A 25,167-nucleotide genomic window follows, 5' to 3' on the forward strand; every position below is an offset into this window, starting at 1 on the left:
TGGCTCTGCTGCAGGTTTTCTTCTCCCTTTTTTTCGCTCCCAACATTTCTCTTCTTCTAACATGTCTGCTGTTACTACCGGTCTGGCACTGGAATCGACCACCGTGTCGAGATCCAAAAACATCGGCTCCCTGAGCCAGGTCCCAGAGCAGAAGACGGCCATCAACACCTACGGAGACGTCTTCAAGGTGCCGGATTACACTTTCAAGCAGGTCCTGGATGCCATCCCAAAACACTGCTTCAAAAAATCGTTGCCTTACTCGCTCCACTTCGTTGCGAGAGACATCCTGGCGATGGCCGTGATAGGCTGGGTGGGTACCACGTATATTCCGCTCGTGCGGTCTCAGGCCCTTAGGTTTGTGTTGTACAGTCTCCAATCCTTCGGTATTGGTCTGTTTGGATTTGGTCTGTGGATTTTAGCCCACGAGTGTGGCCACGGCGCGTTCAGCAACTACCCACGTGTCAACGATTTTGTTGGCTGGGTGCTGCACTCGTACTGCGGCGTGCCGTACTTTTCGTGGAAGTTCTCTCATGCCAAACACCACCAGCACACGGGCAATCTGCAAAAGGACACGGTCTTCATCCCGTGGAAAAAAGCCGAGCTGATCGAGCAGTCCGAACACGACGACATCTTCGAGATCGTCCATGACACTCCCATCTACTCCATCATCAAGCTTATTGGCCAGCAGCTCGGTGGTTTGCAACTCTATCTTGCAACCAATGCCACCGGACAGCCACACCCAGGATGGTCGAAACTGGGCAAAAGTCACTACAATCCCAACTCTCCCGTCTTTGATCCAGAACATTACTGGTACATTCTGCTTTCCGACCTCGGCTTAGGACTGGTAGCCACCGGTGTCTACTTCTGGTACAGGCAATTTGGTCTGCTTAACATGGCCGTCAACTGGTTTGTGCCGTGGCTCTGGGTGAATCACTGGCTTGTGTTTGTGACGTTCCTTCAACACACAGACCCTACTCTTCCTCATTACGACGATTCGGAGTGGAACTTTGCCAAGGGGGCTGCTGCCACCATCGATAGAGAGTTCGGCTTCATAGGACAGCATATTTTCCATGACATCATCGAAACTCACGTTCTCCACCACTACGTTTCCCGTATTCCATTCTACCACGCGAGAGATGCCACCGACGCCATCAAGAAGGTGCTCGGCCAGCATTATAGACACTCGGACGAGAACATGTGGAAATCCTTGTGGAAATGTTTGAGATCGTGCCAGTTTATTGATGGCAACAACGGAGTTTACATGTATAGAAACACCAACGGTATTGGTGTCGGTGCATAGTGCTATAGAATTGTTAAGCTGCTTTTTCTGATTTTTTCAAGTTTTGTCTAAACTACAAATTAAGAATCTCCTTTTGTAAAATTTGGTGAAGCTCTCACAAAGCAAAAACACCGAAAATGAAAATTGTTGCAGACATGCCAATTAAAACACCACGTGCATTCAGTCGCGGAGAGTCGTTACTAAAATTCAGGTCGATATCTGACAGGGGCAAGTCCTTGTAAGGGTTAAATCCGTCGACAATGTCGCTGTAATCGTCGTGATCGGTTTTTGTAGAATTCTGTGTCGCGTTGTGTAGCACAGAGGTGCTAAGTCCAATGGACATAGACCGTGTGGACGTCTGCGTCTTGGTCTTTGTTGAACTGGTCGAGAGTGTTGATGAGAAGCTGGACATTGACGTGCTAGCGATAGGTCCAGTTGAAGATGGTAGCTCCGAAGTTGGCGGAGAAAATACAGAGGAAACATATTGCACCAGCTCGTCATAGTATGAGGCGGTTTCCGTGTCTGTGGATGCCTTCTTTTCCTTTCCGATGACGAAGTCAAGCTTTCCCTCGGTGTACGTAGTTGTCGAAAGTGGTTGAGTAGATGACGGCGTGATGTGCGACGAGCTAAGGGGCTCTGAGCTGGTTGCAGTAATGACTGTGTCGTTTCCAGATGCGGGCAACGTCGAGGCGATCGGCATTGACACCGAAGGAGCCGTTGTGTTCACTGTGGACGACTTGGAGTCAGAAATAGAGCCTGTGAAGGAATACAGCGGCGTTTGTTCCGTTTCGGCGGTCACCGTAGTGGTGGCAGTGGTGACTACCTGATGGAGAGTTCTTGTGACCGTGACAAACACGGTCGATGGCTCGAGCGTAATGTAGACAACGTTAACGAGCTGGTCGAGGTCGATACCCTCTAGCGGGTTCTTGGTGTCCTGCCCAGAGACAGGATTGAGAGCTTTTTCTTCGAGAACATCAAAGTTGAAGATTTTGGCTTTTTCTGCGTTGGCGGCGGCAGAGAAATAGCTCAGAAAGACTGGCGCAAGCAATAATAATGAAGATTTCATGGCAATGTTGATCGAATGTCCGTAGATTAAAGATTAGAAGTAGAAACGAGGGCAAAAGAAGAATATTTATTTGAGGGGGCAGCGGGATCCCACGATTTAAGCGCTGCCACCAAAAACGAGGATTGGGGTTTCTTTCGGCAGGGCGATTACGTAAACAAGAAAAAAATAATTTGTAGTGGAAATTTACGGTTCATACATATTAACCTGATCTTACTCCTCCTTGACAAGACCTTCTCTCTTCTCAGAAATTCTCTGCTGTCTTCTCTCTCTAGCGGCTCTGTTTCTCAATCTTCTAGCCTCTGCCTCCTCCTTCAAAACCTTCTCTCTGGCGGCTTCGGCCTTAGCTTGAATGATGTGCTCAACCAAAGCTCTCTTGTGTTTGAAAGTGTTACCCTTGGCAGCCTTGTACAAAGAGTGGTAAAGGTGTCTGTCGATCTTTCCAGCAGCTCTGTATTTAGCCAAGAGACGTCTCAGGACTCTCAATCTTCTCATCCACAGGACTTGAGATGGCATTCTAGCCTCGGCAGTACCCTTTCTCTTACCGTAACCCATGTGTCTACCGTTTCTTCTGGACTCAGCCAAGGCTCTGGCGTGAGATCTAGAGTGGACAGTCACTGGCTTCTTGACAATGGTACCATTTCTGAACAATTTTCTAATGGCTTGTCTGGAGTTGGCCTGAGCGAGCTCGGTGGTCTCGTTAGGATCCAACCAGACCTTTCTCTTACCACAGCCCAACACAGATGCTGCGAGTCTCTTTTGAGTACGTAGGTTAGCCCTATAATGTTAGTTTTTTGTTTTTGCTTATGTTGACACTCACATTTTAATGATACTCAATGATGTCTGAAGAAGTTTATATAAAATTTTCAATTTTTGTTCCGCAAACCTCGTCCCTCTGCCCTTACTCAGGTCACGTGAGACGATAAAACTGCTAGTCCCAAATTTTTTTTTACGTCTTAGCGCGGCGTCGACTTTTTCTCCGTAGTTGAATGTGGCTCTCGGATGCACTGCATAAGCACATCCGTGCACCCCAAAAGTTTTTTTCCAAATAAATTTTTACACATCTAGCTGCTGTCCTTCATCTCCTCCAAATGGCGCATTCCGCAAGATCCAAGACCAAACTCAAGGCCAAAAAGGAAAAGGTTTCCAAGAAAGGATCCGACTACGCAAAGACCAATGAGGAACGTAGAAAACGGCTCGCACAGAAGCTGCAGGAGAACTTACAGAAACAGAAACAAGACGGCACGGATGCCCCAGTGATGGAGGTCGACAAGAAGGTGAGTACATCTGGGTGGAGAAGCTCGAGAAACAGCCTATACAAGAAAAATCACACCAAAAAAAAGAACAAGTCGATCAAGTTTTGACACTCTGCATAGATAAGATCTTTACTGATATATGATGCTTGCTTACGTAAACGAGCTGCCAATTATTATCATGGCACTGTCTATCGCGAAATCTCACGTCCCTGTAGCCAGCGTGTTAAGGGGGGGTCCAAAAATCGCATGACTTGACACAATAGCGATTGCCGTTTGTTTATAGTGTTTCTACTTCGACTGTCCGCGGTACCTTTATCTGTGCCGCTCCCGTATTGTTTTTGCTATTGTGTCAGGGGAATCATTCTAGACGCATGCAGTCCAATGATTTGGGTGCCGTTCGTCTTTTGTTGGTGATAAGTCCGGATGCCATCTCTGCCACCAAGTGTGGAGCCTGTGCCATATATATAGAGCCGCTATTCATGTCCATCTTGACAATCCCGTTTGCGACATGCCTATCCAAGGAGCTAGCGGTGTCATTGACTATGAAGCTGAACTAAAATCTATCAAGTCTAACGGTATGGACAAGACTCATGGTAAGGAGAACGACATTTCGTACAAAACTGAGGACTTGCAGGAAGTCGAAATCCAGTTTGGCGAGCTGGTGCTCGACAAAAACGAGTTCAAGACCAACAGAGACATTGTCAACAAGATCGTCGACTCTTCCGACGACCCGACGATGCAAGTCTGGACCGTGCGTTCGGTCTTCATTGGTGGAGGATTGGCTATTTTTGGCGGTGTTCTGCAGTGTATGTTCTACTTCAAGCCTCAGACAATCTTGGTGAGCGGTGTTTTTCTCATGCTTATCGCTCACGTGTTTGGGGAGCTGTGGTACAAATTTGTTCCTTCCAAGGGTTGGCTCAGATACATTAATCCTGGTCCATGGAACAAGAAGGAGCTTACGTTTGCCACCATCATGGCTGGCTCTGCCTCCTCGTGCGCCCTTGCCATCGAAGTCCTTGCTGTGCAAAAACTTTGGTACAACTCGTCCATCAATGCTGGTATTGGTATTTTCATCACTTTCTCGTCTCAGTTGATCGGTTACTCGCTTGTTGGACTCGGCCTCAAAAAGGCCCTGCTGTATCCGTCAGAAATGTTCTATCCGAACTCGATCCCTCTCGTGACCACCATCCACGCGCTCCACAACAACAAGGAGAAGACCAAGAAACAGCTCAAAGTTTTCTACTGGTGTTTCTTGGCTATGTTCTTGTACGAGATCATTCCCGAGTGGATTTTCCCATGGCTCATCGGAATCTCGATCCCGTGTCTCGCTGCGCCGAAATCGTCCGTTGTCTCCAGAATTTTTGGTGGCACTAACGGTAACGAGGGTCTGGGACTGCTTTCCTTCTGCTTCGACTGGAACTATATTGCTTCGACTTCCTCACCGCTGACCATCCCGCTTACGGCCACGGTCAACAACCTGATTGGCTACTTCCTCTGCATCATCGTGTTCTGCGGTGTCTACTACGGAAACGTGTGGAAGTCCAAAAACTTCCCATTCCTATCGCAATCTCTTTTCTATGAGGACTCTGCTCCAGGAAGCTACCACGTGTACAACCAGACCGCGATTCTCACCGATAATGTTCTGGACGAGGATAAACTTGCTGAAAACGGCATTCCTTACATGACCGGAACCTACGCCGTCTATCTTATTGCTACCAACCTTTCTGTCGGTGCTACCATCACACACATGCTGCTGTTCAACCGCAAAGAGCTGGCTCCGGCCTTCTATTGGTTCACCGAGCTCAAGAACTATCTCCGCAACATCAAGAGCGTGTTCACGCTCGAGACGCTCAAATTCTGGAAGAACTTCGACAAGGACCCTAGACTCAACTCTGACGGCGTTCTCCCTGACGTGTACAACGATGCTCACATGAGAGCCATGCTCAGATACAAAGAGGTGCCTACCTGGTGGTACGCAGTCACGTTTATCCTGTCCTTCATAGTTGCTCTCGTGTGTCTGTACGAGGCCGAGAGCGGTCTGCCTTGGTACATGCTGATTTTCGCTATGGTGCTGTCATACCCGCTCACGCTGTTTTTGGGAGGACTTGTTGCCATATTTGGTTTTGGTGGCACCCAGATGCAGACTGTGGTTCAAATGATTGGTGGATTTTCCATGCCAAAGCCATCTCCTCTGGCAAACATGTACTTCACGCTCTTTGGCTACAACTCCGTCGGCCAGGCTTTTGCTCTGCTGAATGACTTGCAACTTGGCTACTACGTCAAGCTGCCTCCTAGGGACACGTTTGCTGCCCAGATGATCGGAACGGTAATCGGCGCAATCTTCAACTACATCATGATGAACTCGATTGTCGACTCGCAATTTGACCTCCTTAAAGACATCGAAGCCACCTCTGTTATCTGGTCCGGTCAAAACGTCCAGCAATACAACACCCAGGGTATTGCTTGGGGTGCTCTGGCTAAAGAAATGTTCACCATCGGAAAGACTTACTACATGGTGCCTTTGGCCCTGGTCGTTGGTCTTGGTCTTCCACTGCCATTCTATCTTGGCCACCGTCTGAGACCAACCTGGGGATTCGACAACGTTAAGACACCTCTTCTGGTCTGGTACATCGGCTGGCTTTGTGTCGGTGTCAACTCCTCGATCACCACCTTCTTTATCGCAGCCTTCATCTCGCAGTTCTACCTCAGAAAGTACAAGCCTGTTTACTTCCAGAAGTACAACTACATTGTTGCTGCGGCGTTGATCGGTGGCTGCCAGGTGGCCATATTTATCCTGTCGTTCACAATCTTTGGTGCTGGTGGTCCAAACACCACCCACAACTTCCCAAGATGGTGGGGCAACCTGAATGGAGCCACCGGCATAAACGAGAACTTTGATCACTGTCTTTTCACCAACAAGGGCTGAGCTGTGCAACTTGAATACGTTAATTATCTCTCGTATTTTACATCACTGTAGCGATACTTCCGCGGGCGGGGCCTCCTGGTCGATATTTGGCGCCACTTCAGAGCCAGATTTGTCGCTTACAGCCAAGTCTAACTCTTCCTCACTTTTCGTACTGTGGAACTTGACGCTGCCATTAAAGCGTCCAAATTTGACGTCTTCGAAGTCAGCCACCACACTTCCAAAACCATCAAGCCGCAGACTATCGCTGGCAACCTTAAATCTGGCAAACTGTATGCGCCTATTATTGTAAGCAAACGGGAATGGCTTGCACGTCTCGACCTCCGCTTCGGCAATTGGATCAACAGGCTGCAGATCCAGCGGAACCGGCGCCACTTCCTTCACTCCTGTCATGCTGTTAGTGGACACAGTTGTAAGAGGTGTGTATTTCCACATCATCCTGCCTGTCTCCTGGTCTATTCGCACTACATTGCCTGCATCTGTGAGAGCGCTAATTTCGGTATCGTATCGCTGATGATCCCACGGCATTGGCACCGTGGGAATTGAAATCTTCTTGATGTTTCCATTGGAAATACACCAGTCATAAGGCGCCTGCTCAGTCTTCTGGTCGTTAGACAATGGTCGGCTTGAAGGCCGGCTTTGGAGCATGTCTGTTAGGCTTTCGTTAACAAACAAATGTATTGAGCCGTTAGGCTTGCTCAGAAGTACCAGCGATTGGTTGTTACCAGTCCACAAAATATCAGATATCACGGCAGAGGTCTTGCCACGCTTGTACTTATCCAGCAGCGTGATGTCTTTATCGAACTTGGAATAATCCCACAAATAAATATCGTCGCCCCTGTTTGTAACAGTGGCAACACTTAAATCGAAGGGCGAAAGGGAGACTGCAGAACAGCCATCTGGCGGAGAAAAGCAAAACATTGTTTCCTTGCGTGCGACGTCAACCATCACAAGGTAATTCGAATTCACATTCAGTGTGTTGAGAATTGCAGCGAGCATTTCGCGGAAGTTGTGGCTTCTAAGTAGCTCATCGTCATCAGTGGAAAGTGCCGACGCTTGTTCCCCGTTTTGTGCAAGGCCATCTCGACTGAACAATCTCCTGAGTTTTGAGTGTGAAATCTCAGAAAACATCAGCACGGAGTCCAACGCTGTTTTCGACAGACCCTTCCACAGCTTATTGAGCAGCGAAACATGTTTGGAAAGTTTAAGTGGTGTAATGTCGTGCTCGGCTTGCCACTTGTTCAAGGTTTTGGACTGTGGGGGTGCATTGTATATCAGCCAATCTCCGCACAGATCGAAAACCGGCTCGTTATTGACCACTATGCAACCGTAGGTGGCAAGCAATTGCCTTGAACGTACATTATAGACAGCAACAGTGCCATTCGAGGAACCTATCGCAAAATGATTTGTAGATCGCAACCCTTTGACAACGAAACTGACATCTTGACCCTTAAAGGCGTACGTGAGACCAGTCACGTTCCCTGCGCTGAAGTCGACAATCAGAAATTGTAGCTCCTTATACGCATTGCGGACAAGTACCAAAGCAAAATACTCGCCCCGATGCCTTCGGGAACAAATAGGGAACACCTTGAGCACAGAGCCCCTTGGCACCAGATCAGTCACTTTGGCTACCATCCATAGACGGCGGTCTGATTGCATTTTGCCCGGAATCACCCAATCCCAGACTTCAATGCAGTCGTCATGAACCATGTAAACTTCTCCTTCGCCTCCGAATTCTCGGATATTGTAGATACTTCTCTTTTGTTCCGTCTTGCTGTCTCCCTCTCCGCGGCCCTTCATCCTGGACCACAAAAAGCTTGCGGTTCCATTTGCAGAAATAGGCTTCTCAATTGCTTGACCGGAGAGGAAGAGGAGGATACTAAATGTGTTGGAAACTTTAGACTCACTCATATTCCTTTAATTGCAAACATATGATGGTATATAATATGTTTCCCTTATCGGGCTGCCATCGCTGGGGCGTGCCAGTAACACTGTCGAGAAAAAAAAAATGCAAACACGAAAACCTAAATCGAACATCATGTCTTCTGCAATTCAGCTTTTGAACCCTAAAGCCGAATCCATTCGCAGGCAGCAGGCTTTGCAGGTGAACATCACTGCGGCGCAAGGTTTGCAGGATGTTTTGAGCACGAACCTCGGTCCTAAAGGAACTCTCAAGATGCTGGTGGACGGCGCTGGCAGCATCAAAATTACCAAGGACGGCAAGGTTCTGCTGAACGAGATGCAGATACAGTCGCCGACAGCGGTCATGATTGCGCGGGCCGCGTCGGCGCAGGATGAGATCACTGGAGATGGCACCACGACCGTGGTTCTTCTTGTGGGCGAGTTACTGAGACAGGCAGAGAGATTCCTGAACGAGGGTATCCATCCTCGCGTGCTGACAGACGGGTTTGAAGCCGCCAGAGAGGAGACCCTTGAGTATCTGAACTCCTTTGTGATGAAGCCCGAAACCTTGGACAGGGAGCTGTTGTTGCAAGTTGCACGGTCGTCGTTGGCGACGAAGGTGAACCAGGAACTGACGGACGTGCTGACGCCAATTGTGACGGATGCGGTGCTCAGCGTGAAAGACAACGAGAGTCTCGACCTGCACATGATTGAGATCATGGCAATGATGCACGAGACGGCCAAGGACACAAAGTTTATCAAGGGTCTTGTGCTGGACCATGGAGCCAGACACCCAGACATGCCAAAACGGGTGGAAAATGCATACATCCTGATTTTGAACGTGTCGCTGGAGTACGAGAAGACCGAGGTGAATTCAGGATTCTACTACTCGTCGGCAGAACAGAGAGAGAAACTTGTTGCGAGCGAGAGAAAGTTTGTGGACGATAAGCTCCGCAAAATCGTGGAGCTCAAGAAAGAGGTTTGTGGAAACGACCCAACCAAAGGGTTTGTGGTGATCAACCAAAAGGGAATTGACCCAATGTCGCTGGACGTGCTGGCTAAAAACAACATCCTTGCACTCAGAAGAGCCAAGAGAAGAAACATGGAGAGATTGCAGCTCGTTTGTGGGGGAGAAGCGCAGAATTCTGTTGACGACCTCACTCCTGCAGTTCTAGGGTTCTCCGGCCTGGTTTACGAGCAGACCATTGGCGAGGAGAAATTCACATTTGTCACAGAGAACGCTGATCCTAAGTCCTGCACCATCCTTATTAAGGGTGCCCATAATCACGTGGTGCAGCAGACCAAGGACGCCATCAGAGACGGACTTCGTGCGGTGGCCAACGTGATCAAGGACCAGATGCTGGTCCCAGGAGCTGGAGCGTTTTACATGTCTGCCTCCAAACACATTCTAGAGACGAAGGCCAACAAGGGCAAGCTGAAGCCGGGCATCAAAGCTTTCTCTGACGCGTTACTGGTGATACCCAAGACACTGGCCAAAAACTCTGGCCTGGACGCGCTAGAGGCAATTTCTGCTTGCCAGGACGAGATTGAGGAGGGCCAGACGGTCGGAATCGACCTCAACACTGGCGAGCCGATGGACCCTACCATCGAAGGAATATGGGACTCGTTCCGCGTGATCAGAAACGCGATCTCGTCTGCCACGGGCATCGCGTCGAACCTGCTCTTGTGTGACGAACTTCTCAAGGCAGGACGCTCGTCGTTGAAAGACCAGCCACAGTCATGAGAGATATATACACACGTAAGATATAACGTAATACTAGCTAAAAATAATTGCTGACAAACACAAGCGATGTGATTGGCCAGCACAGAATCCACCTAGCACATTTTCCCAAATAGGATATTCGGCCGTATCGTGGCATTTGTGAGGCTATTATAATAAAGAAAGGCACTCGGTTGAAAATAGCAGCGTCGCTCGGTCTTCGGACCAGTGATGGCATAGATCATTCTGGACACGGAGATCCCTGATTGATTAATAATTTTGAGCAAATTTTCCACCCACCATGACAGACCACGTCTGTGCTAACTGTGGAACGACCAAGACTCCCTTGTGGCGACGCATATCAAACGGGGCGTTGGCATGCAACGCTTGTGGTCTATACTACCGAGCGAACAAGGCTCCCAGGCCAGTAGACTTGAAAAAACCACCCAACCTGGTACCACTGAACCCGGGGTCGATTGAAAAAGGATCCTGCAAGGGGGGTGGCCATTGTAATGGTACTGGTGGCTCCAGCTCATGTGATGGGTGTCCATCATACAATAACCGGGTACTTATCTCTCATGAGGATGAGAGAGGCGCTGCTGTCAAGTCCGAAAACTACGAAGAACAGTCCCTTGTGGTGGCATGCACCAACTGCTCCACCACAGTGACCCCTTTATGGCGTCGTAACGAATACGGACAAACTATTTGCAACGCCTGTGGACTGTACTACAAATTGCATGGAAAACATCGGCCAGTGAAACTCAAAAAAAGCACAATCAGAAGACGTAAAAAATTAGCGACAGCCCGCGAATCGGACAAGCCGAGATTTTTACCACCGGATTCTCAGGGTAAGGTCAAAAATGATGAGGGGCCTAAAAATCCCGATAGAGTGCCTGCGGCAATCTCTATAGACTTCACGGCCACGTTCAGCAAGCCGAAGACTACGCCCACTTCTATCAGCATCACTTCGCTCTTGACAGAGGACAAACCAATCAATTGACTCAATGACTGGACCCCATTAAAATCTCGGGTCTCATATATACAGATGGACTATCGACGCGCGTCGATGAATTTATTTAATAAGTAATCGAATTATTTTACCAGCTGGAATTGAAGTAGAATGGCCGATGGAATCTGCGCACTGGGTTTCTAAGACAGAGAGACAATCCCGGCAACGCTCTGACCACCATCAAATAAAGCTGCGTGCTTTTGATACGCCCCACGAGTCTCTAATCCGACAACCATTGGTGAGTGATGAGAAAACAACCTCGATAAACCCGTCCACCAAAGCCGAACGCGTGAAAATAGATCTTGGGAAACCACTTCCGCTAGAGTACGATACTGTACGACGGCAATCCCGACGAGCACCGCGTCTTGTAACCAAGAACGACGCGTCTCTTACAAGACCGGAGACCTCGCTCAGCCTACCCCCCCGAACGCTGAAGTCTCGTCTCTCGCATCGCGCAAGGTTTTACGAGACTCTGCAGGAAATACCAAAGCACGAGTCTGAGCAATCAGGGTCTTTAGAGAGTCGGTCAACTGCAGATAAACACGCTTTGTCACCAAGAGAATTGCGCCTGAGACGGCTGCGCCAGGTCTTGCTGGGAAACGAAAACAAGCACACACAACCTGATCGTATTATAGAGGCTGAAATAGAGCAGAACGATGCCTCTGAAGATTCCAAGCCTGCCATGTACCCGTCGCAAAAGATGGTGGATGATGAGACTATGGTGCCGCTGAGCATAAAGGCTGAACGATCATACGACTACATTTACTGGTCTCTGCCTTTATTGATTCTGTTGACAATTCTCTCATACCTGCTTTCCGATTGATATAATATTGTATATTAAAATAGATGGACGATCGTCGCGCCGAATTGTTTTTGTACTGCCATCTGCAGCGCGTGCCACTCTTATCGTGTGTCAAAATTAATTTGCCCTTATCGAGGGGAAAACAAGTTCCTTTCTTTGCAATACTACAGGAAGTGTAAACAAACGAGAAACATTACGTATATTTCATTTGGCGTCAATCACCGTATACAAAATGAGATCCCAATTCAAAGACGAGCACCCTTTTGGTAAGTAATTATGGCGCATACCATTACTAACGTCGCTAGAGCGTAGAAAGGCAGAGGCTTCTAGGATCAGAGGCAAGTTTCTAGACAGGATTCCAGTCATTTGTGAGAAGGTCGAAGAGAGCGACATCCCTGAAATTGATAAGCGCAAATATCTGGTTCCATCCGATCTAACCGTGGGCCAGTTTGTTTACGTGATTAGAAAGAGAATTCAGCTGCCATCAGAGAAAGCCATTTTCATCTTTGTGAACGATATACTCCCCCCAACAGCGTCGCTAATGAGTACGGTCTATGAACAATATAAAGATGAAGACGGGTTCTTGTATATTCTATACAGCGGAGAGAACACGTTTGGACAGTTGGAAGGCGTCGAGGAGATGCTCTAGCGGGACTAAGAGGCAAGGTTTAATTGCATCGCAGTTAACGAATATTGATTTCATGTTTTGGTAGTATTTGGCAAGATTGACAGCTTCTCTTTCAGTTTATCCTCAATCAGTTTTGGGTCGAATTTCCCCTCGCTGGCTCTCATACAAAGTCCGATAAGGTAGTTTAGCTTTTTGGGCTTTCCTCCCATGATTTGTTCCACCACGCTAGGGTTTTCAAACATGACTTTATCGGTCACTTGATCCAGCAACTCTGTTTCGTCTGTCTTGGTGAGATCGAATTCATCCAAGAGCTGAGGAATTGGCACTTTCTGATCTTGTGGGTTGTTGATAAGATGCATGAGCAATAGCTTTCCGTTCGTCTTAGTCATCAGCCCATCTTGCAACGCAACCAAAAGCTCCACGAATTTATCTACCTCGAGCACTGACTTTTCGAACGCCATGTTGGATTTGCTCAAACTTCCGAGAAGCTCATGTGTGAGCCAGTTTATAGGGTTAGGCACTCCTGATTGAACACATTTATTGTAAAGTTCTTTGTAGTAATCCATCAGTTCGTTGTCAGCCAATAGGATGTTGGCATCTCTAAGCTTTATGTCGTACTTCTGAAGAACTTCCTGCAATTGTTCGTCCACAGACGGTGGCAGCGTGGCGCGAATCTTGGGCACAATGTCTTTGACTTTCAGTCTGATTGCTGGAAGTTCAGGGTCCGGCATGTAGCGGTAATCGATTGCGTCTTCTTTTGAACGCAATTTCTGTGTTTTCTTTCCATCCCACCCTCGCGTCTCGACCTCTGTAACTGGCTCACCTTTTTCGATCAGTCGACACTGTCTTTTATATTCGTAACGGATTGCCGCGACAATAGCTGATGTTGTGGGTAAGTTTTTAATTTCAATCCTACTGTTATTGTCCACAGACAAGTTCACATCTACTCTAATTGCACCTGTTTCCAATTCTCCAGTGCAAACTCCGAGATTTACCAAAGTCTGCTGGAATTTTTTAATGAAAGCTCGTACCTCCTCGACACTGGAAAAATCTGGTTTTGTCACCATTTCTATCAAAGGGATATTGGATCTGTTGAAATCCACGTAACTGCGGCCTTTTTCTTTGTACAAGGTTCGACCAGTGTCCTGCTCGATCTGGATCTGTTCTATGCGAATTGTTTTTTCCTTCGGGAGGTCGTACTTGGTCAAATTGAGGTAGCCATTCCTAGCGATTGGCTGGTAGTGCTGTGTGATCTGGTAGCCAAGAGGCTGGTCTCCATAAAAGTAGTGTTTTCGATCGAAAGTCGAGACTTCACTTATCGAACAGTTGAGAGCGAGAGCCGTTTTGAGTGCAAGAAGTAGCGGCTCTTTGTTGAGCTTGGGCTGCGTTCCCGGTAGACTTACATCAAAAAACGAGGTCGTGGTGTTTGGATGGACGTCCAGAAGCGACGTTGTGTTTTTAGAAAGAGAAAACAGCTTTCTGCTGGACTTTAGCTGTGCATGTATTTCGAGTCCTATTTTCAACATCGATGAGTTTATCTTTTTTTTTTGATTTTTTTAGTTCATGACATGGGTAGGAACTACTATTGTGTTTTCAAAGAAGCTACCTGAAGGTTTGAGCTTTGGAATTGACTTTTTCTTCTTTGACTCCTCCCATGAAGTTAGCTTTCGTGGCATCAAGCAGGTCACCAATGGCGTCCATCTTGTCCACCTTACCAATCAGCTGAGTAACACGAGGACGGCCAAGTTTGTCAAATGCCAAGATCGGGAGGTAATTTCCATAGATGTGGTCGATGGCGAGCTAACTATTGAAAGTGTGAGTGTAGAAAATCAACTAGTATTTGGCAAAGGACAGATATTTCAATTTGAGGCCCTGCTACCATACATGGTTAATTATTCTAACTTTGAAATCAACAAGTGGCCACAATTTGGGCTTCACCTCGAGTACAGTCAGATTGTGGGTGTCGAGAGTGACTGGACGAGCGATCTCGTTACAACGTCTGACTCTTCGACGGCGGAATTGCTCGAATTGCGGAAAATCATTGAGTTCGACATGAACAAGCAGAATGGCGAGCTCCGGCTGACACAGACAAACCCAAAGGTTGTGTTGAAACAAGTGAAGCTGGATTTGTCAAAATACTGCAGAGACAAATCTGATTTTTTCAATGCTCTTTTCACGACCCATAAGTTCACCAACGAGCACAATTTCTGTTTTGTGGGTTTGCTGGTGCTCAACAACTTCTGCTGTCTGGAGCAGTGGTACAGCCTCACCAATCTTGCTCTTGAATGTGTTGATTTGGTAGCCGAACAAACAGCTTTCTTTGAGCGCTTCATTGAAAGTTTGCAGAGCCAGCTCGAGCTGATTGCGTCACATACCGAGGAGCTTGTCAAACTGTCACGGCTCAAGGCCAGTCTCAAGGTATTTCTCACTAACATGGAGACGTTCCCGTATTCGGTGCAGTTTAGGTATGCATCGTTGCTTCGTTTTATTGAAACTCAGTTTCATCTTCCAGTTACATACCAGCTGGACGAGAAGAGTGAAAGCGAAGAAGAGAGTTTGGAGGAATAACTGTACAATATATTACAACTGAATTATACGCATTGGTTTCGTCATAGTCTGGACTTCCAAACAGCCGCATCCACTAATTGTAGGATAGCATAGAAACCGTCCTTCATGATAAAAAGCCGGCAATCCATTCGCCTCCAGCTTGAGTGTATAGGAGCCTGGCTTGCCTCTCGCTCGAAACCATATCCTGTTGTCGAACAATTCCCATTCGGACCAAGACCTGGTGACATTGACGACACGTTCTATCGGCTGCTTGAATTTTTCGGTCGCCCTGGTAATCAGAAGATGGATATTATTTTCAGAGCGCACCACTCTCACTAGACACTTAAGGAGGTTGAATTTTTCTGGCACTGTCCCATCCAGGATCGACTCCGAGAGCGACCAGTCGTTCGTGTTGAGCGTAGCATTTTTCGAATCTAAGGTCGTATACCGATGGTGATAATTTGAAATGGCTGACACACAGTAGAGCTTTTCGAATAGAAACTTGTCAAGAGATAAAAGCGGATAGCGTTCGAAAACCGCTGATGGTATGACAATCGACATCTTTAGAAAGCGTGAATTGAACCTCACCGAAACCTCATTATCTAGTTGTCGCAAGTCGTTCTCAACGTCGTCCACGGCACCACGTACGCCCAACATCAACTGCTCGACAGAATTCTGCTCTATCTGTCCGCTTTGCAAGTATGTACGGACTCTATTTCGCAGTGTGATGGGCTGGTAATTGGTAGAATCCTCAAACCACTCGAGATTGTGCTCCCGTGCATATTCGTAGAGTTCATTTTTGCGGATATCCAGCAGGGGCCGTAATATACGCTTGCTGCCAAATGGATCGAGAACGGGATAAAAGGACTCGTTGCGCATCCCACAGAGACCAAAAAGCGTCGAACTAGCGGCCAGACGAATCAAAAACGTCTCTAACTGGTCGTTGAAATGGTGTGCTACCATCAAATTATCTATCTGGAGCAGTTCCATTTTATCATACATCAATTTGTATCTCCATATCCTTGCACTTTTTTCCAGCTGGCTGGGATCAATCTTTTCAGGAACGCGAACAACTTCGTGATCTAAACCCAATCTTTTCACAATTTCATGGACTTTTTGGGCCTCCTGTGCGCTCTCGGATCGTAATCCGTGATCCACGGTCATGGCATGAATGCGGCACGGACTACTTGTTTTCTCAGCCCATTTGCGAGTCAGGTCCAGCAACACCATCGAATCAACACCTCCCGAAACCGCCACAAGGACTCTATCAGGCAGAACACCTGGCATCGACCTACCAAACCGTGAAAGTAAAGACATTCATGTTATATGTAATAAAAAAAAAATTCCAAAAAAATTTAAGCAAGGGCCCCCATAGGATCATAGTATGGCAAAACTTTGTAATCCTTGCTCTTCCAGATATCTGACAACTTGGCAGGAGCGAATATCTCGCTCGTAACGATCTGGAAAACATACTCGTCAAACCATTTGTCGCTCATAACGTAATAGCCCTTGTGAGCTCCGTACTCACCCCAGGAGTTCTCCACCTTCCAGCGAACAGGTTTTCCGTCAACAAGATGGACACCGACTAGTACCATGGCATGCGTCATTTGCGATGAACCTGTCATCAGACGCTGCTTCTTGTTTAGGTGCATGTCGGTGCCAAAGCCCAGTTGGTAGTCCCAAGAGTCTACGTCCAGGAGGCCCAAGTCTGTTTTGCCAAACTTCCCAACATCGCACCCGAAAAACACAGGATGGTTTGCGTGCAACATAGCAATGGCAGCCTGCTTGAGGTTGTCGATAGACGTGTTGACGTACTCGATAGGCTTTCCACCTTCAATGTTGCCCAGCTTGTCGACGGTATACAGTCCCTCGGTGTTTCTAGGGTCATGGATCAGCGAAAAGTACTTGGCAGCATCAAAGCCTAGAAGGTCACTGTACATTCCCAATGGGGTGGTTTTGACGGAATGGAAGCTGCCGAATTTGTCCTTGTACTCCCAAGTGATCTCATCATCAGGCTTCGGAGGCAGTCCCAGAGTTAAGGCCAAAATGTTGAAGATCTCGTTCAGCATCGAAGTCTTGACGCCTTCGATGTCCTCGTCTTTCTCGCTGGTGCTCAACTTACGCAAAACGAGCGCAAATTCCCGTAACTTGTTGTTAACCAGGTAGTTTAGACCACTGGAGCTAATAGACGAAGCCGAGTCCGGATAGACAGATTTTGGAACAAGACCGTACGTCTTCACGAGGTTGACAACCATGTCCCACTGGCCACCGTCGTTCTCTGGCGTCTGCATGAGGTACTGGACCAATCTGGAGTCAATTTCTTCATCGGCCGACTCAATAATCCTGTTCAAAAACCAGTTCGACTTCTCCAGCTTGTCATAGAAAAACAAATAGTTCTGTGAAAACTCAAAACTTTCTAGTTGGTGCTTGGCCTTGATAAACTCCTTGAATACGTTAGTGGACGCAAAAAGCCAGCATCTGCCAGATGACTTCTGGTTGGTGATGGGTGCGCCTTCGAACTTGACATTCACATTGAACAAATCGACATTATCCAGATTGATGGCTGCCGTCTGTGCAACTATCTCTGTGATGTCGTGGCTGGTAAAGCAGTTCAGAGCTAGTCTATTCTTTGGGTCTGCCAGCAAATTTGCCTCCCACTTGGAGAGGTTACTCAGGCTCAATGGGGCATCTTTGGACTCATCCTGCTGCCCTAGTCTTGCCTGTAACTTCAACAGAAGCTCGTCATCGTCATTGGCGCTTCTCACTGGTGTAAATTTTGGTTCAACAATTTTGGATGCCTGGGAACCCATATTGATATGATGATAAGGTTTTTTTTAGGTAATCTGAATTTTTAAAATCTACCCCACCATTTCTAACTCATGCTGCGGACCCAATCAATAGTATTTGTGAGATTTTCATCCATTGGTGTCTCTAGAAATGCTGCCAGAAACGAGTTCGTCCCTGTGTGTTTTCCTCTGCCAAAGTACATTTCGCGCTATGTCGATTTTGCCCGACTCAAGTTCAATTCAAAGAGTCCCCTGACAGATGCATTTTGGGACCACAAATTACAGATCCTTACAAGGCCTGACAGTTCCTTGATTCCTCAGCAAGCCCGCAGAATTAAGCCTCCTACAAAATTCACAGATGCGACAGCATTGGAAAATTACGTTACATATCTGACCTGTGCTAGGCCGTCTCCCAAAGAGTCCCCCACGGTATTGAATATTCTGTACCATGAAGTCTTGAAAGACGAGAATTTGCCACTCTTAACTAATCACACAGTTGACAAGCTGCTCTCATTCCTTCACAGCTACAATCATTGTGCTACAATGCTCAACCTCATTTTCAACATGGCTCCCTCGGTAGGAATTGAACCTCGCATGAAATGGGTGAATCTTGTGCTTAACTCGGCTATCTATTTGGACAAACAGTCAAAGGAGCGAATTGTTGATACATGCGTGGACAAGATCATTGAATACGATCTGGACCCGACGTTGGCAACGTGGACAAGTCTATTGATGCTGCTCCCCAAAGAGTCAGCTAAAGAGTATTTGCACAGCATGCTGCAAGCCAAGATTCCTCTTCAGAGAAGCATCTGGCAAGTATTGAAGATTCAAGAGAATGAGCTGCGTACATCCCAGCAGGCGATTGAGTTTCTGAGGCAATACCCGGACTCATTTTGCCAGCTTTGGGGTAGCATTCATCCAGTCAATTATATCCGGATCTACTCTTTCTATTACAACTTGGACTGTCTGATCAAAAGTGTTGACGTCTTTCAAATGAGACGTCCGCTCAAGTTCTCCCATCTCCAACAGCTTATTGTTCAGCCGGCACATAAAGGCGAGATGTATAAGTCGGTCTCTATGCTCGAGTATTTTCACTCCAAATGTCCTATTTCTTTATCGAAGAGAAAACTCGTGTACAACAAGCTTTTGAAGCTGCACCTACGATCGCTGGGTTCTCACGAAAATTACTACACTGTCCTCAAATTCCTATATCACAATAGTCAGCAGCACGAAGCTTTCCGTAACATGATCCAAATTGCCTTAAAGCATCGTAACGCTGAACATCTTTATCCAGAAATGATCCGTCCATGTCCAGAGCTGTCAAATGACATTATCTCTAACCTCACGTGGACACAACCGATCACTAAATTGGAGGACAACACTGTCAGCTACCAAAAATACGCACGATTATTTATTTAAGGCAATTTTTAAATCTAATAGAATTTTAGTCGTTCTATTTTACATCATGTCACTTAACGCCTAGCTTTTGCCTAAACTCCTTACTCCTTCTTGCAGCTCTTCCTTCAGGGTTTCTTGGCTTCTTTTTACCGCCAGCATGACCACCATTCTTGATACCCTTCACACGAATACCCTTTTTGGCTCTCTCACCTTCCAAGACCACTTTTCCAGCTTTCACAGCCAATCCCAACTTTCTATCCTTCACCGGAGCCACCGTCTGGTTCCTGCAGCGCGTGATGCGGAGCCCTCTAGGTTTCTTTGATGTCGTGAGCTCTTTTTTGTTCTGTAGCAATGCTTTAGAGACGTAGTTTGTATCTGTGAACTGTACAATTGCAAATCCTTTACCATAGTTAGTCTTGGCATCCCTAACCAACCGCACATTCGCGATGACGTTCGATTTGTCTGGTGAACAAGTCTCGTTGAAAAATCTCCACAGAGATTCCTCCGTCTCCTCAAAATCAAGGTTTCCCACAAAAACAGAAAGCTTGTTGTCATGCTTCAAGGGCTGAGCAACATGGTCAACTCTTAGGTGGTGATCCATGAACACGGTTCCGTTCAGCTCCACAGCCTTGAGCGAATCTTCCTCTTTTTCAAATACCATATAGCAGTTGGTGGTATCGTCGTCTTTCACGTTATGCAAAATGTAGGCAGCCTTTCTTGGAATGTTGGATTGAACTGCAAATGATCTAAATCTCATCGACTCGATCTTGCCAAAAGGCTTGAACAGAGCCTTCAGCTCCTTGGTAGATTTTTTGGAGGCCATGATGGCTGTCGGAAGATTTCCAATGAAAATTGTGCGCTTATTCTTCTCCTTCTCAACAACAGGATCATATTTAGGAGCCGAAGTGATGGTTGAAGATTCTTCTTTGCGAGACTTAGCAAATTCTGCGGCCCTTTTCAATCTTTTATTCGACTGTTGTCCTGACTCCAACGCCCTTTCTTCCTCCTCAGTCTTTGGAATCTCGATCAGAGTCCGTTTGCGAGCAACCAGCTCCTTGTTGTCGATCCTGGAAGGCTGTGCAAACAGCGTGGCCAGCGAATCAGACATATGTATAGTTCAAAAAAAATAAATTTTTTGATAGCCTTTTAGTGATGCACTACCTTATATTTTCTTAATCTTTAAAGGTGTGTTTTCCATGGGGGAAACTATAGCAGCCGAGGACACGGCATCAACGGTAGCAAACGACAGAAAGAATCCATCCAGCGAGGTGAGCGAGATCAATTCGTCAGAGGCGGAGACAGACAGGATGGAAAGCGTCGAAGAGAGTAGGCTCGCGAGACTTGCTGAAACAAACAAGCAGGAAGAAGACGAGAAACTCAGTGGCGAGGAGGAAGATGAGGGAGAACAGGCCGAGGAGGAGTCAGGAATGGAGGAAGACCAAGACACAGGTGAGGACAAGGAGGAGCGCAACAGCGAAAAGGAAGGGGAGGAGGAGAAAGCCAGGGAACACCTCCGGTTGACTGCCTTAGAGGAGATAAAGAATATCGAGATTGAATTTGCGCTGCTGAAAGACAAACTTTATGAGACACAAATGAACAAGCTGTTATTTGAGCTGGAGCTTTGCAATTCCAACAAACACCCGGACTTTCTAAATTACTCCAATATGATTGAAAATAACTTCCAGGCCAAAGTTGCACGATATGTGAATCTGCAAAAATACAAGCTTAAATGCCTGGACAACCAGACGCGAGCTACACGAGTGGCAATACACCAACAGTTTATAAAGTGCTGCCAGGACCTGAAAAGCGAAGAGATTACAAACATAACGTCGAACTGGTACGAGATCAACAAGGAACGACGGGCCTTGGACAACGTCACTTTGAACCTACCCGACTACTACCAATACAACGGAGACATTACTGCTGCAAACGTGAACTCGCAGAGCGCAATCAACAGGCTGGTGGTTCAAAGAAACGCACTGTACCACGAGCTTAGTAGCTTGAAAGGCATAGAAAAATACACTGGAGGATTCCCAAGCTCGCTGAACGACCTGAAAAGCTGTACGGGTGAGGAGGTCCAGCAGGATCTCAAAGAGATGAACCTGGTATGATAAAATAGGTACTTATTGTATTTCATTAGCTGTTCTAATAAAGTTTCAACTTAGAACCAGAGGATGCTTTTCCGTGCTGGACAGGGTTGTAGGTGATGGAGAACTCTCCAAGGTAGTGGCCAACCATCTCTGGCTTGACTTCGATGGTGTTGAACACCTTACCGTTGTAGATTCCAATAAGAGAGCCGATCATTTCTGGCATGACGATCATATTTCTGAGGTGAGTCTTGACAACAGCTGGCTTCTCGTTTGGACCAGCAGCAAGCTTAGCAGCTCTCAACTTCTTGATCAAACCCATTGGCTTGGAACCGAGACCTCTGGAAAATCTTCTTCTAACTCTGGCATGGCACAATTTGGCGAAGTCCTCGGTGGACAGCTCAAGGAGGTCAGCAAGGTCAACTCCCTTGAAAGAGAAAGTCTTGAAGGTTCTCTTCTTTCTTTGTTCGACTTGAGACATGGTGTTGTGTTGAAAGATTAGAGTTGTAAAAGTGTATGAAAAATCTTTGCACTCTGCGGCCAGGGCTCACTATTGCACACCTCACACCAAAAATCATACAGGTGCGGAAAAAAAATTTGTGACTGCGTACGTCGTGTGCTGGTCCTGAAAATTTTCCAGTGCGGTGCAAGGTGTCAACCAGAAATATTGAAGAATTTCGACATCCACAACATAGCACAAAAAGTGAGTACCTTGAATGGACGAATAGGTGAAGGAGACTTTGTCGGGCCCCACAACGGGGACATTTTAATCCCCTAGCCTCCCACACTCTATCCAGTTAGCTCCAACCCGCCAATACTAACATTAAGTGAAATACATCGCTGCTTACCTTTTGCTTGTTCAAGCTGGAAACACCGCCCCATCTGCCGCCGACGTCACCAAGGTGCTCGAGTCTGTTGGTGTCGAAGTGGAATCCGAAAAGCTGGACAAGCTGATTGCCGAAGTTGAAGGTAAATCCGTGGAAGAGCTCATCGCTGAAGGTACCGAAAAGATGTCCAGTGTCCCAACTGGTGCTCCTGCTGCTGCTGCTGCTTCTGGTGCTGCTGCCGGTGCTTCTGAGGCTGCTGCTGAGGAGGCCGCTGCTGAAGAAGAGGAAGAGGAGGATGACGACATGGGCTTTGGTCTTTTCGACTAGACTAATTCACATCTGCTTATGTAATCAAGAAATTATCACAAATCTTTAAATTATAGCTCCGCGACACTGTAAAAAAAAAGGGGCAATATCCTTAGCGCCTTACAATACCCTTTATGTCCTCATTGACCGATGCCGTCAACGCGCGGATCCTTATGGAGTTGACTCGTCCAATTACGATTGCACGTGGAGTCTTGCAGTCTGGAGCAGCCCAGTATCCTGTTAGGGGCGTGATTTACTTTTTTGAGAACCCTTCTTTGTGGCCCATTTACCTGAGATTGGTACCTCCCATCTTAATTGTTCATGTGTCAGTTTTTTTATCGGTGTTTAGCACAATGTTTTTGCTCAACGTCTCTGTGGCGATGTGCTGTTGCGGACCGTTTGGATTACTCGTGGGAGTGGGCGTTACTGCGCAGGAGGCCAATTTTATCACTAGCTATATCTTGGACAACTATCTGATTCCTCGGCCTATGGACTCCCTTTTTGATAATGTATTATGCCGTGAAGGGCTGGAAAAAGTTGTCATACCGGGCAAACTAAAGAGAGTCGTTGGTCCCACTTTTGGCGACAAGCTTTGGGAAAATTCATTATGGGCTCCAGTGACTCTGCCAGGGAGTTTTTATTCCAACTTGAGACCAGTTGTTCTCAGTTTTGTCCCCATTATTGGCCCAATGGCTTTGAGCTTCAACAGTGCTGTTGCAAAAGGTAATGGCTTCGAGAAACGCTATTACAGATTGACTAGACTCAGAGATCGTCAGGTAAGGTACCTGATTAAAGAAAGGGAGGGAGATTACTGGAGTTTTGGATTGGTGGCTAGCCTACTAGAGAGTATTCCGCTACTTGGCTCATTATTCTATTTCACTAATCAAATTGGGGGGGCTCTCTTGGCTGTAAAATATTACAACGAAGGCAGAACTGAGTTTTGATTCAGCACCCGGCATACACGAGATCTAAGACAAAGAAAATCTTTGATCTGAAGCTATCGAATCCAAGATCTGGCTTTTCTATTTTAGACAGTTAGCCGTATTTGGCATATTTGGCACCGCGGGCCAAAAAAGAAACGCAGAACGGTTCTATTGTTCACTTAAAAATTTATCTGAGCACCAAGACTTTGCTAGTATGATCCACACAGTGACCCCAGAGATGCGCCAATTTCTCCATGAGCTTCCAAAGTGTGAGCATCATGTCCACTTGGAAGGCACATTAGGGCCTGATCTCCTTTTCCCCTTGGCTGCTAGAAATCACATTCAACTCCCTGATCATTTTCCTAAGACTGTGGATGATTTGCAGTACAAATATGACAACTTCAAAGATCTGCAGGACTTTTTGGATTTGTACTATGTGGGAATGAGTGTTTTGATCACTGAGGATGATTTCTTCGAACTTGCATGGGCCTACTTCAGAAAAGCACATGCAGATGGCCTACATCATGCTGAGACTTTTTTCGATCCCCAGGGCCACCTCGAGAGAGGTATCAGTATGGAGACTGTTGTGAAGGGATTTAGAAAGGCATGCGACAAAGCTGAGGCAGAATTGGGGATCACGACTAAACTGATCATGTGTCTTCTGAGACATTTGCCAGCTCAAGACGGGCTGGACACCATTGCTTTGGCCAAGCCCTACTACGAGCAGGGCCTTATCCACGGACTTGGCTTGGACTCCTCGGAAAAGCCTTTTCCGCCAGAACTCTTTAAAGAATGTTATGGGCATATGGCCAAACACCATCCCGAAGTACTTTTGACGGCTCACGCAGGGGAGGAAGGAGGTCCTGATTATATCCACAACTCTTTGGATTTATTGAAAGTCACGCGTATTGATCACGGTGTAAACTCCATAAAGGACCCACAGCTGATTAAAAGGCTTGCGGATAGCCAGACCATGCTGTCTTTATGTCCACTGTCGAATCTGAAGCTCCGTGTTGTGCAAGACATCGCAGAGCTACCGATCAAGGAATGGATTGAAGCTGGCGTTCCATTTTCTATCAACTCTGACGATCCCGCCTACTTCGGTGGCTATATTCTTGATAATTACCTTGCAGTTCAATCCAAGTTTGGTCTGGACATCCCAACATGGAAGTTGATTGCCCAGAATGGAGTCAAAGGTTCTCACATTTCCCAATCTCGTAAGGACGAGCTGTTGCAACGTATTGAAGAAGTGTGTTGCAGGTACGAATCCTGACTTTGTTTACAACTGTGTAATATTTGACGCCACGTGCGGGCTTACGACAAGTGCTAAATTAATCGCAGTATTTCCGAAATCTACTCTTCACGATACTGAAAAATAATTGAATCAGATGCGAAGGTAAAAAAAATAAATAAATAATGAGTTCGCTTGCTTTAAAGCTGTTAGAAACGCGTCAAACATGTCAAAAAAACCCTGCATTTGATCTAGAGGATCCGTGGAGGTTGGCGATTCAGCTTCGAGATCATAAAGAACCAAATCGAAGACAACCAAATAACGTTCTGAATCAGCATCTTAAACAGATAATCGATGATCCGAGTGCGCGATCATTCAAGCTTCAGCGCGAAAATATCAGTCCTGTTGAGCTGAACATTCTGATTGAGCGTACACTGGCAGAATTATACGAGCATTCCGAGGGAAAGGAGGTCCTAACGC

At 46.8% G+C, this 25,167-nt stretch overlaps 19 protein-coding genes across 19 annotated transcripts; 11 read left to right on the forward strand and 8 right to left on the reverse strand.

Moving 5' to 3' along the window:
- Window positions 1-61: 61 nt before the first annotated feature.
- Window positions 62-1,300, forward strand: OGAPODRAFT_100017 (uncharacterized protein; the record flags this gene model as incomplete). Its single annotated transcript, XM_018352950.1, has 1 exon — window positions 62-1,300. One exon carries the CDS (start codon window positions 62-64, stop codon window positions 1,298-1,300), a length of 1,239 nt encoding a protein of 412 aa, XP_018210353.1.
- Window positions 1,301-1,394: 94 nt separating this feature from the next.
- On the reverse strand, window positions 1,395-2,345 carry OGAPODRAFT_93886 (uncharacterized protein; the record flags this gene model as incomplete). Its single annotated transcript, XM_018357424.1, has 1 exon — window positions 1,395-2,345. The coding sequence occupies one exon, from the start codon at window positions 2,343-2,345 to the stop codon at window positions 1,395-1,397; it is 951 nt and encodes a 316-aa protein (XP_018210354.1).
- Window positions 2,346-2,521: 176 nt separating this feature from the next.
- Window positions 2,522-3,187, reverse strand: OGAPODRAFT_16402 (uncharacterized protein). The gene is made up of 2 exons (XM_018354403.1): window positions 3,163-3,187; window positions 2,522-3,120 (listed from the first exon to the last, which is right to left on the reverse strand). Coding segments are annotated over exons 1-2 (567 nt in total). The 5' UTR covers window positions 3,165-3,187; the 3' UTR covers window positions 2,522-2,555.
- On the reverse strand, window positions 2,522-11,240 carry OGAPODRAFT_82427 (uncharacterized protein). Its single transcript, XM_018356614.1, has 2 exons — window positions 3,753-11,240; window positions 2,522-3,120 (listed from the first exon to the last, which is right to left on the reverse strand). Exon 1 carries the CDS (start codon window positions 8,430-8,432, stop codon window positions 6,567-6,569), a length of 1,866 nt encoding a protein of 621 aa, XP_018210355.1. The 5' UTR covers window positions 8,433-11,240; the 3' UTR covers window positions 2,522-3,120; window positions 3,753-6,566.
- Window positions 3,686-11,240, forward strand: OGAPODRAFT_16404 (uncharacterized protein). The gene has a single exon (XM_018354404.1). The coding sequence runs from the start codon at window positions 4,107-4,109 to the stop codon at window positions 6,522-6,524; it is 2,418 nt and encodes an 805-aa protein (XP_018210357.1). The 5' UTR covers window positions 3,686-4,106; the 3' UTR covers window positions 6,525-11,240.
- On the forward strand, window positions 8,560-10,167 carry OGAPODRAFT_48911 (subunit of the cytosolic chaperonin Cct ring complex; the record flags this gene model as incomplete). Its single annotated transcript, XM_018355608.1, has 1 exon — window positions 8,560-10,167. One exon carries the CDS (start codon window positions 8,560-8,562, stop codon window positions 10,165-10,167), a length of 1,608 nt encoding a protein of 535 aa, XP_018210358.1.
- OGAPODRAFT_8221 (uncharacterized protein) lies at window positions 10,445-11,143 on the forward strand (the record flags this gene model as incomplete). The annotated part of the gene is made up of 1 exon (XM_018356599.1): window positions 10,445-11,143. One exon carries the CDS (start codon window positions 10,445-10,447, stop codon window positions 11,141-11,143), a length of 699 nt encoding a protein of 232 aa, XP_018210359.1.
- A 30-nt stretch (window positions 11,241-11,270) lies between the features above and the next one.
- On the forward strand, window positions 11,271-11,975 carry OGAPODRAFT_12917 (uncharacterized protein; the record flags this gene model as incomplete). Its single annotated transcript, XM_018353339.1, has 1 exon — window positions 11,271-11,975. The coding sequence occupies one exon, from the start codon at window positions 11,271-11,273 to the stop codon at window positions 11,973-11,975; it is 705 nt and encodes a 234-aa protein (XP_018210360.1).
- OGAPODRAFT_87798 (uncharacterized protein) lies at window positions 11,659-13,969 on the forward strand. Its single transcript, XM_018356872.1, has 2 exons — window positions 11,659-12,220; window positions 12,260-13,969. The coding sequence occupies exons 1-2, from the start codon at window positions 12,187-12,189 to the stop codon at window positions 12,601-12,603; spliced, it is 378 nt and encodes a 125-aa protein (XP_018210362.1). The 5' UTR covers window positions 11,659-12,186; the 3' UTR covers window positions 12,604-13,969.
- OGAPODRAFT_93893 (uncharacterized protein) lies at window positions 11,659-14,108 on the reverse strand (the record flags this gene model as incomplete). Its single annotated transcript, XM_018357426.1, has 1 exon — window positions 11,659-14,108. The coding sequence occupies one exon, from the start codon at window positions 14,106-14,108 to the stop codon at window positions 12,654-12,656; it is 1,455 nt and encodes a 484-aa protein (XP_018210361.1). The 3' UTR covers window positions 11,659-12,653.
- A 37-nt stretch (window positions 14,109-14,145) lies between these two features.
- OGAPODRAFT_93894 (uncharacterized protein) lies at window positions 14,146-16,413 on the forward strand (the record flags this gene model as incomplete). The annotated part of the gene is made up of 1 exon (XM_018357427.1): window positions 14,146-16,413. The coding sequence occupies one exon, from the start codon at window positions 14,146-14,148 to the stop codon at window positions 15,148-15,150; it is 1,005 nt and encodes a 334-aa protein (XP_018210363.1). The 3' UTR covers window positions 15,151-16,413.
- Window positions 14,167-16,413, reverse strand: OGAPODRAFT_16405 (uncharacterized protein). The gene has a single exon (XM_018354405.1). It carries the CDS (start codon window positions 16,291-16,293, stop codon window positions 15,163-15,165), a length of 1,131 nt encoding a protein of 376 aa, XP_018210364.1. The 5' UTR covers window positions 16,294-16,413; the 3' UTR covers window positions 14,167-15,162.
- Window positions 16,414-16,476: 63 nt separating this feature from the next.
- On the reverse strand, window positions 16,477-17,939 carry OGAPODRAFT_82432 (uncharacterized protein; the record flags this gene model as incomplete). Its single annotated transcript, XM_018356615.1, has 2 exons — window positions 16,477-17,849; window positions 17,895-17,939. The coding sequence occupies 2 exons, from the start codon at window positions 17,937-17,939 to the stop codon at window positions 16,485-16,487; spliced, it is 1,410 nt and encodes a 469-aa protein (XP_018210365.1). The 3' UTR covers window positions 16,477-16,484.
- A 69-nt stretch (window positions 17,940-18,008) lies between these two features.
- On the forward strand, window positions 18,009-19,334 carry OGAPODRAFT_8227 (uncharacterized protein; the record flags this gene model as incomplete). Its single annotated transcript, XM_018356603.1, has 1 exon — window positions 18,009-19,334. One exon carries the CDS (start codon window positions 18,009-18,011, stop codon window positions 19,332-19,334), a length of 1,326 nt encoding a protein of 441 aa, XP_018210366.1.
- A 32-nt stretch (window positions 19,335-19,366) lies between these two features.
- OGAPODRAFT_93898 (uncharacterized protein) lies at window positions 19,367-20,421 on the reverse strand (the record flags this gene model as incomplete). Its single annotated transcript, XM_018357428.1, has 1 exon — window positions 19,367-20,421. One exon carries the CDS (start codon window positions 20,419-20,421, stop codon window positions 19,384-19,386), a length of 1,038 nt encoding a protein of 345 aa, XP_018210367.1. The 3' UTR covers window positions 19,367-19,383.
- Window positions 20,422-20,509: 88 nt separating this feature from the next.
- Window positions 20,510-21,433, forward strand: OGAPODRAFT_93899 (uncharacterized protein; the record flags this gene model as incomplete). The annotated part of the gene is made up of 1 exon (XM_018357429.1): window positions 20,510-21,433. The coding sequence occupies one exon, from the start codon at window positions 20,510-20,512 to the stop codon at window positions 21,422-21,424; it is 915 nt and encodes a 304-aa protein (XP_018210368.1). The 3' UTR covers window positions 21,425-21,433.
- A 49-nt stretch (window positions 21,434-21,482) lies between these two features.
- Window positions 21,483-21,854, reverse strand: OGAPODRAFT_44079 (uncharacterized protein; the record flags this gene model as incomplete). The annotated part of the gene is made up of 1 exon (XM_018355464.1): window positions 21,483-21,854. A coding segment is annotated over one exon (372 nt), but the record flags the coding sequence as incomplete, so codon positions are not given.
- Window positions 21,855-22,230: 376 nt separating this feature from the next.
- On the forward strand, window positions 22,231-22,554 carry OGAPODRAFT_16406 (uncharacterized protein; the record flags this gene model as incomplete). Its single annotated transcript, XM_018354406.1, has 1 exon — window positions 22,231-22,554. A coding segment is annotated over one exon (324 nt), but the record flags the coding sequence as incomplete, so codon positions are not given.
- A 1,058-nt stretch (window positions 22,555-23,612) lies between these two features.
- On the forward strand, window positions 23,613-24,793 carry OGAPODRAFT_16407 (uncharacterized protein). The gene has a single exon (XM_018354407.1). It carries the CDS (start codon window positions 23,671-23,673, stop codon window positions 24,727-24,729), a length of 1,059 nt encoding a protein of 352 aa, XP_018210371.1. The 5' UTR covers window positions 23,613-23,670; the 3' UTR covers window positions 24,730-24,793.
- Window positions 24,794-25,167: the final 374 nt, after the last annotated feature.

Source organism: Ogataea polymorpha (genome assembly GCF_001664045.1).
Source record: "Ogataea polymorpha strain NCYC 495 leu1.1 chromosome Unknown OGAPOscaffold_4, whole genome shotgun sequence".
In the NCBI taxonomy this organism is placed as follows: domain Eukaryota; kingdom Fungi; phylum Ascomycota; class Pichiomycetes; order Pichiales; family Pichiaceae; genus Ogataea; species Ogataea polymorpha.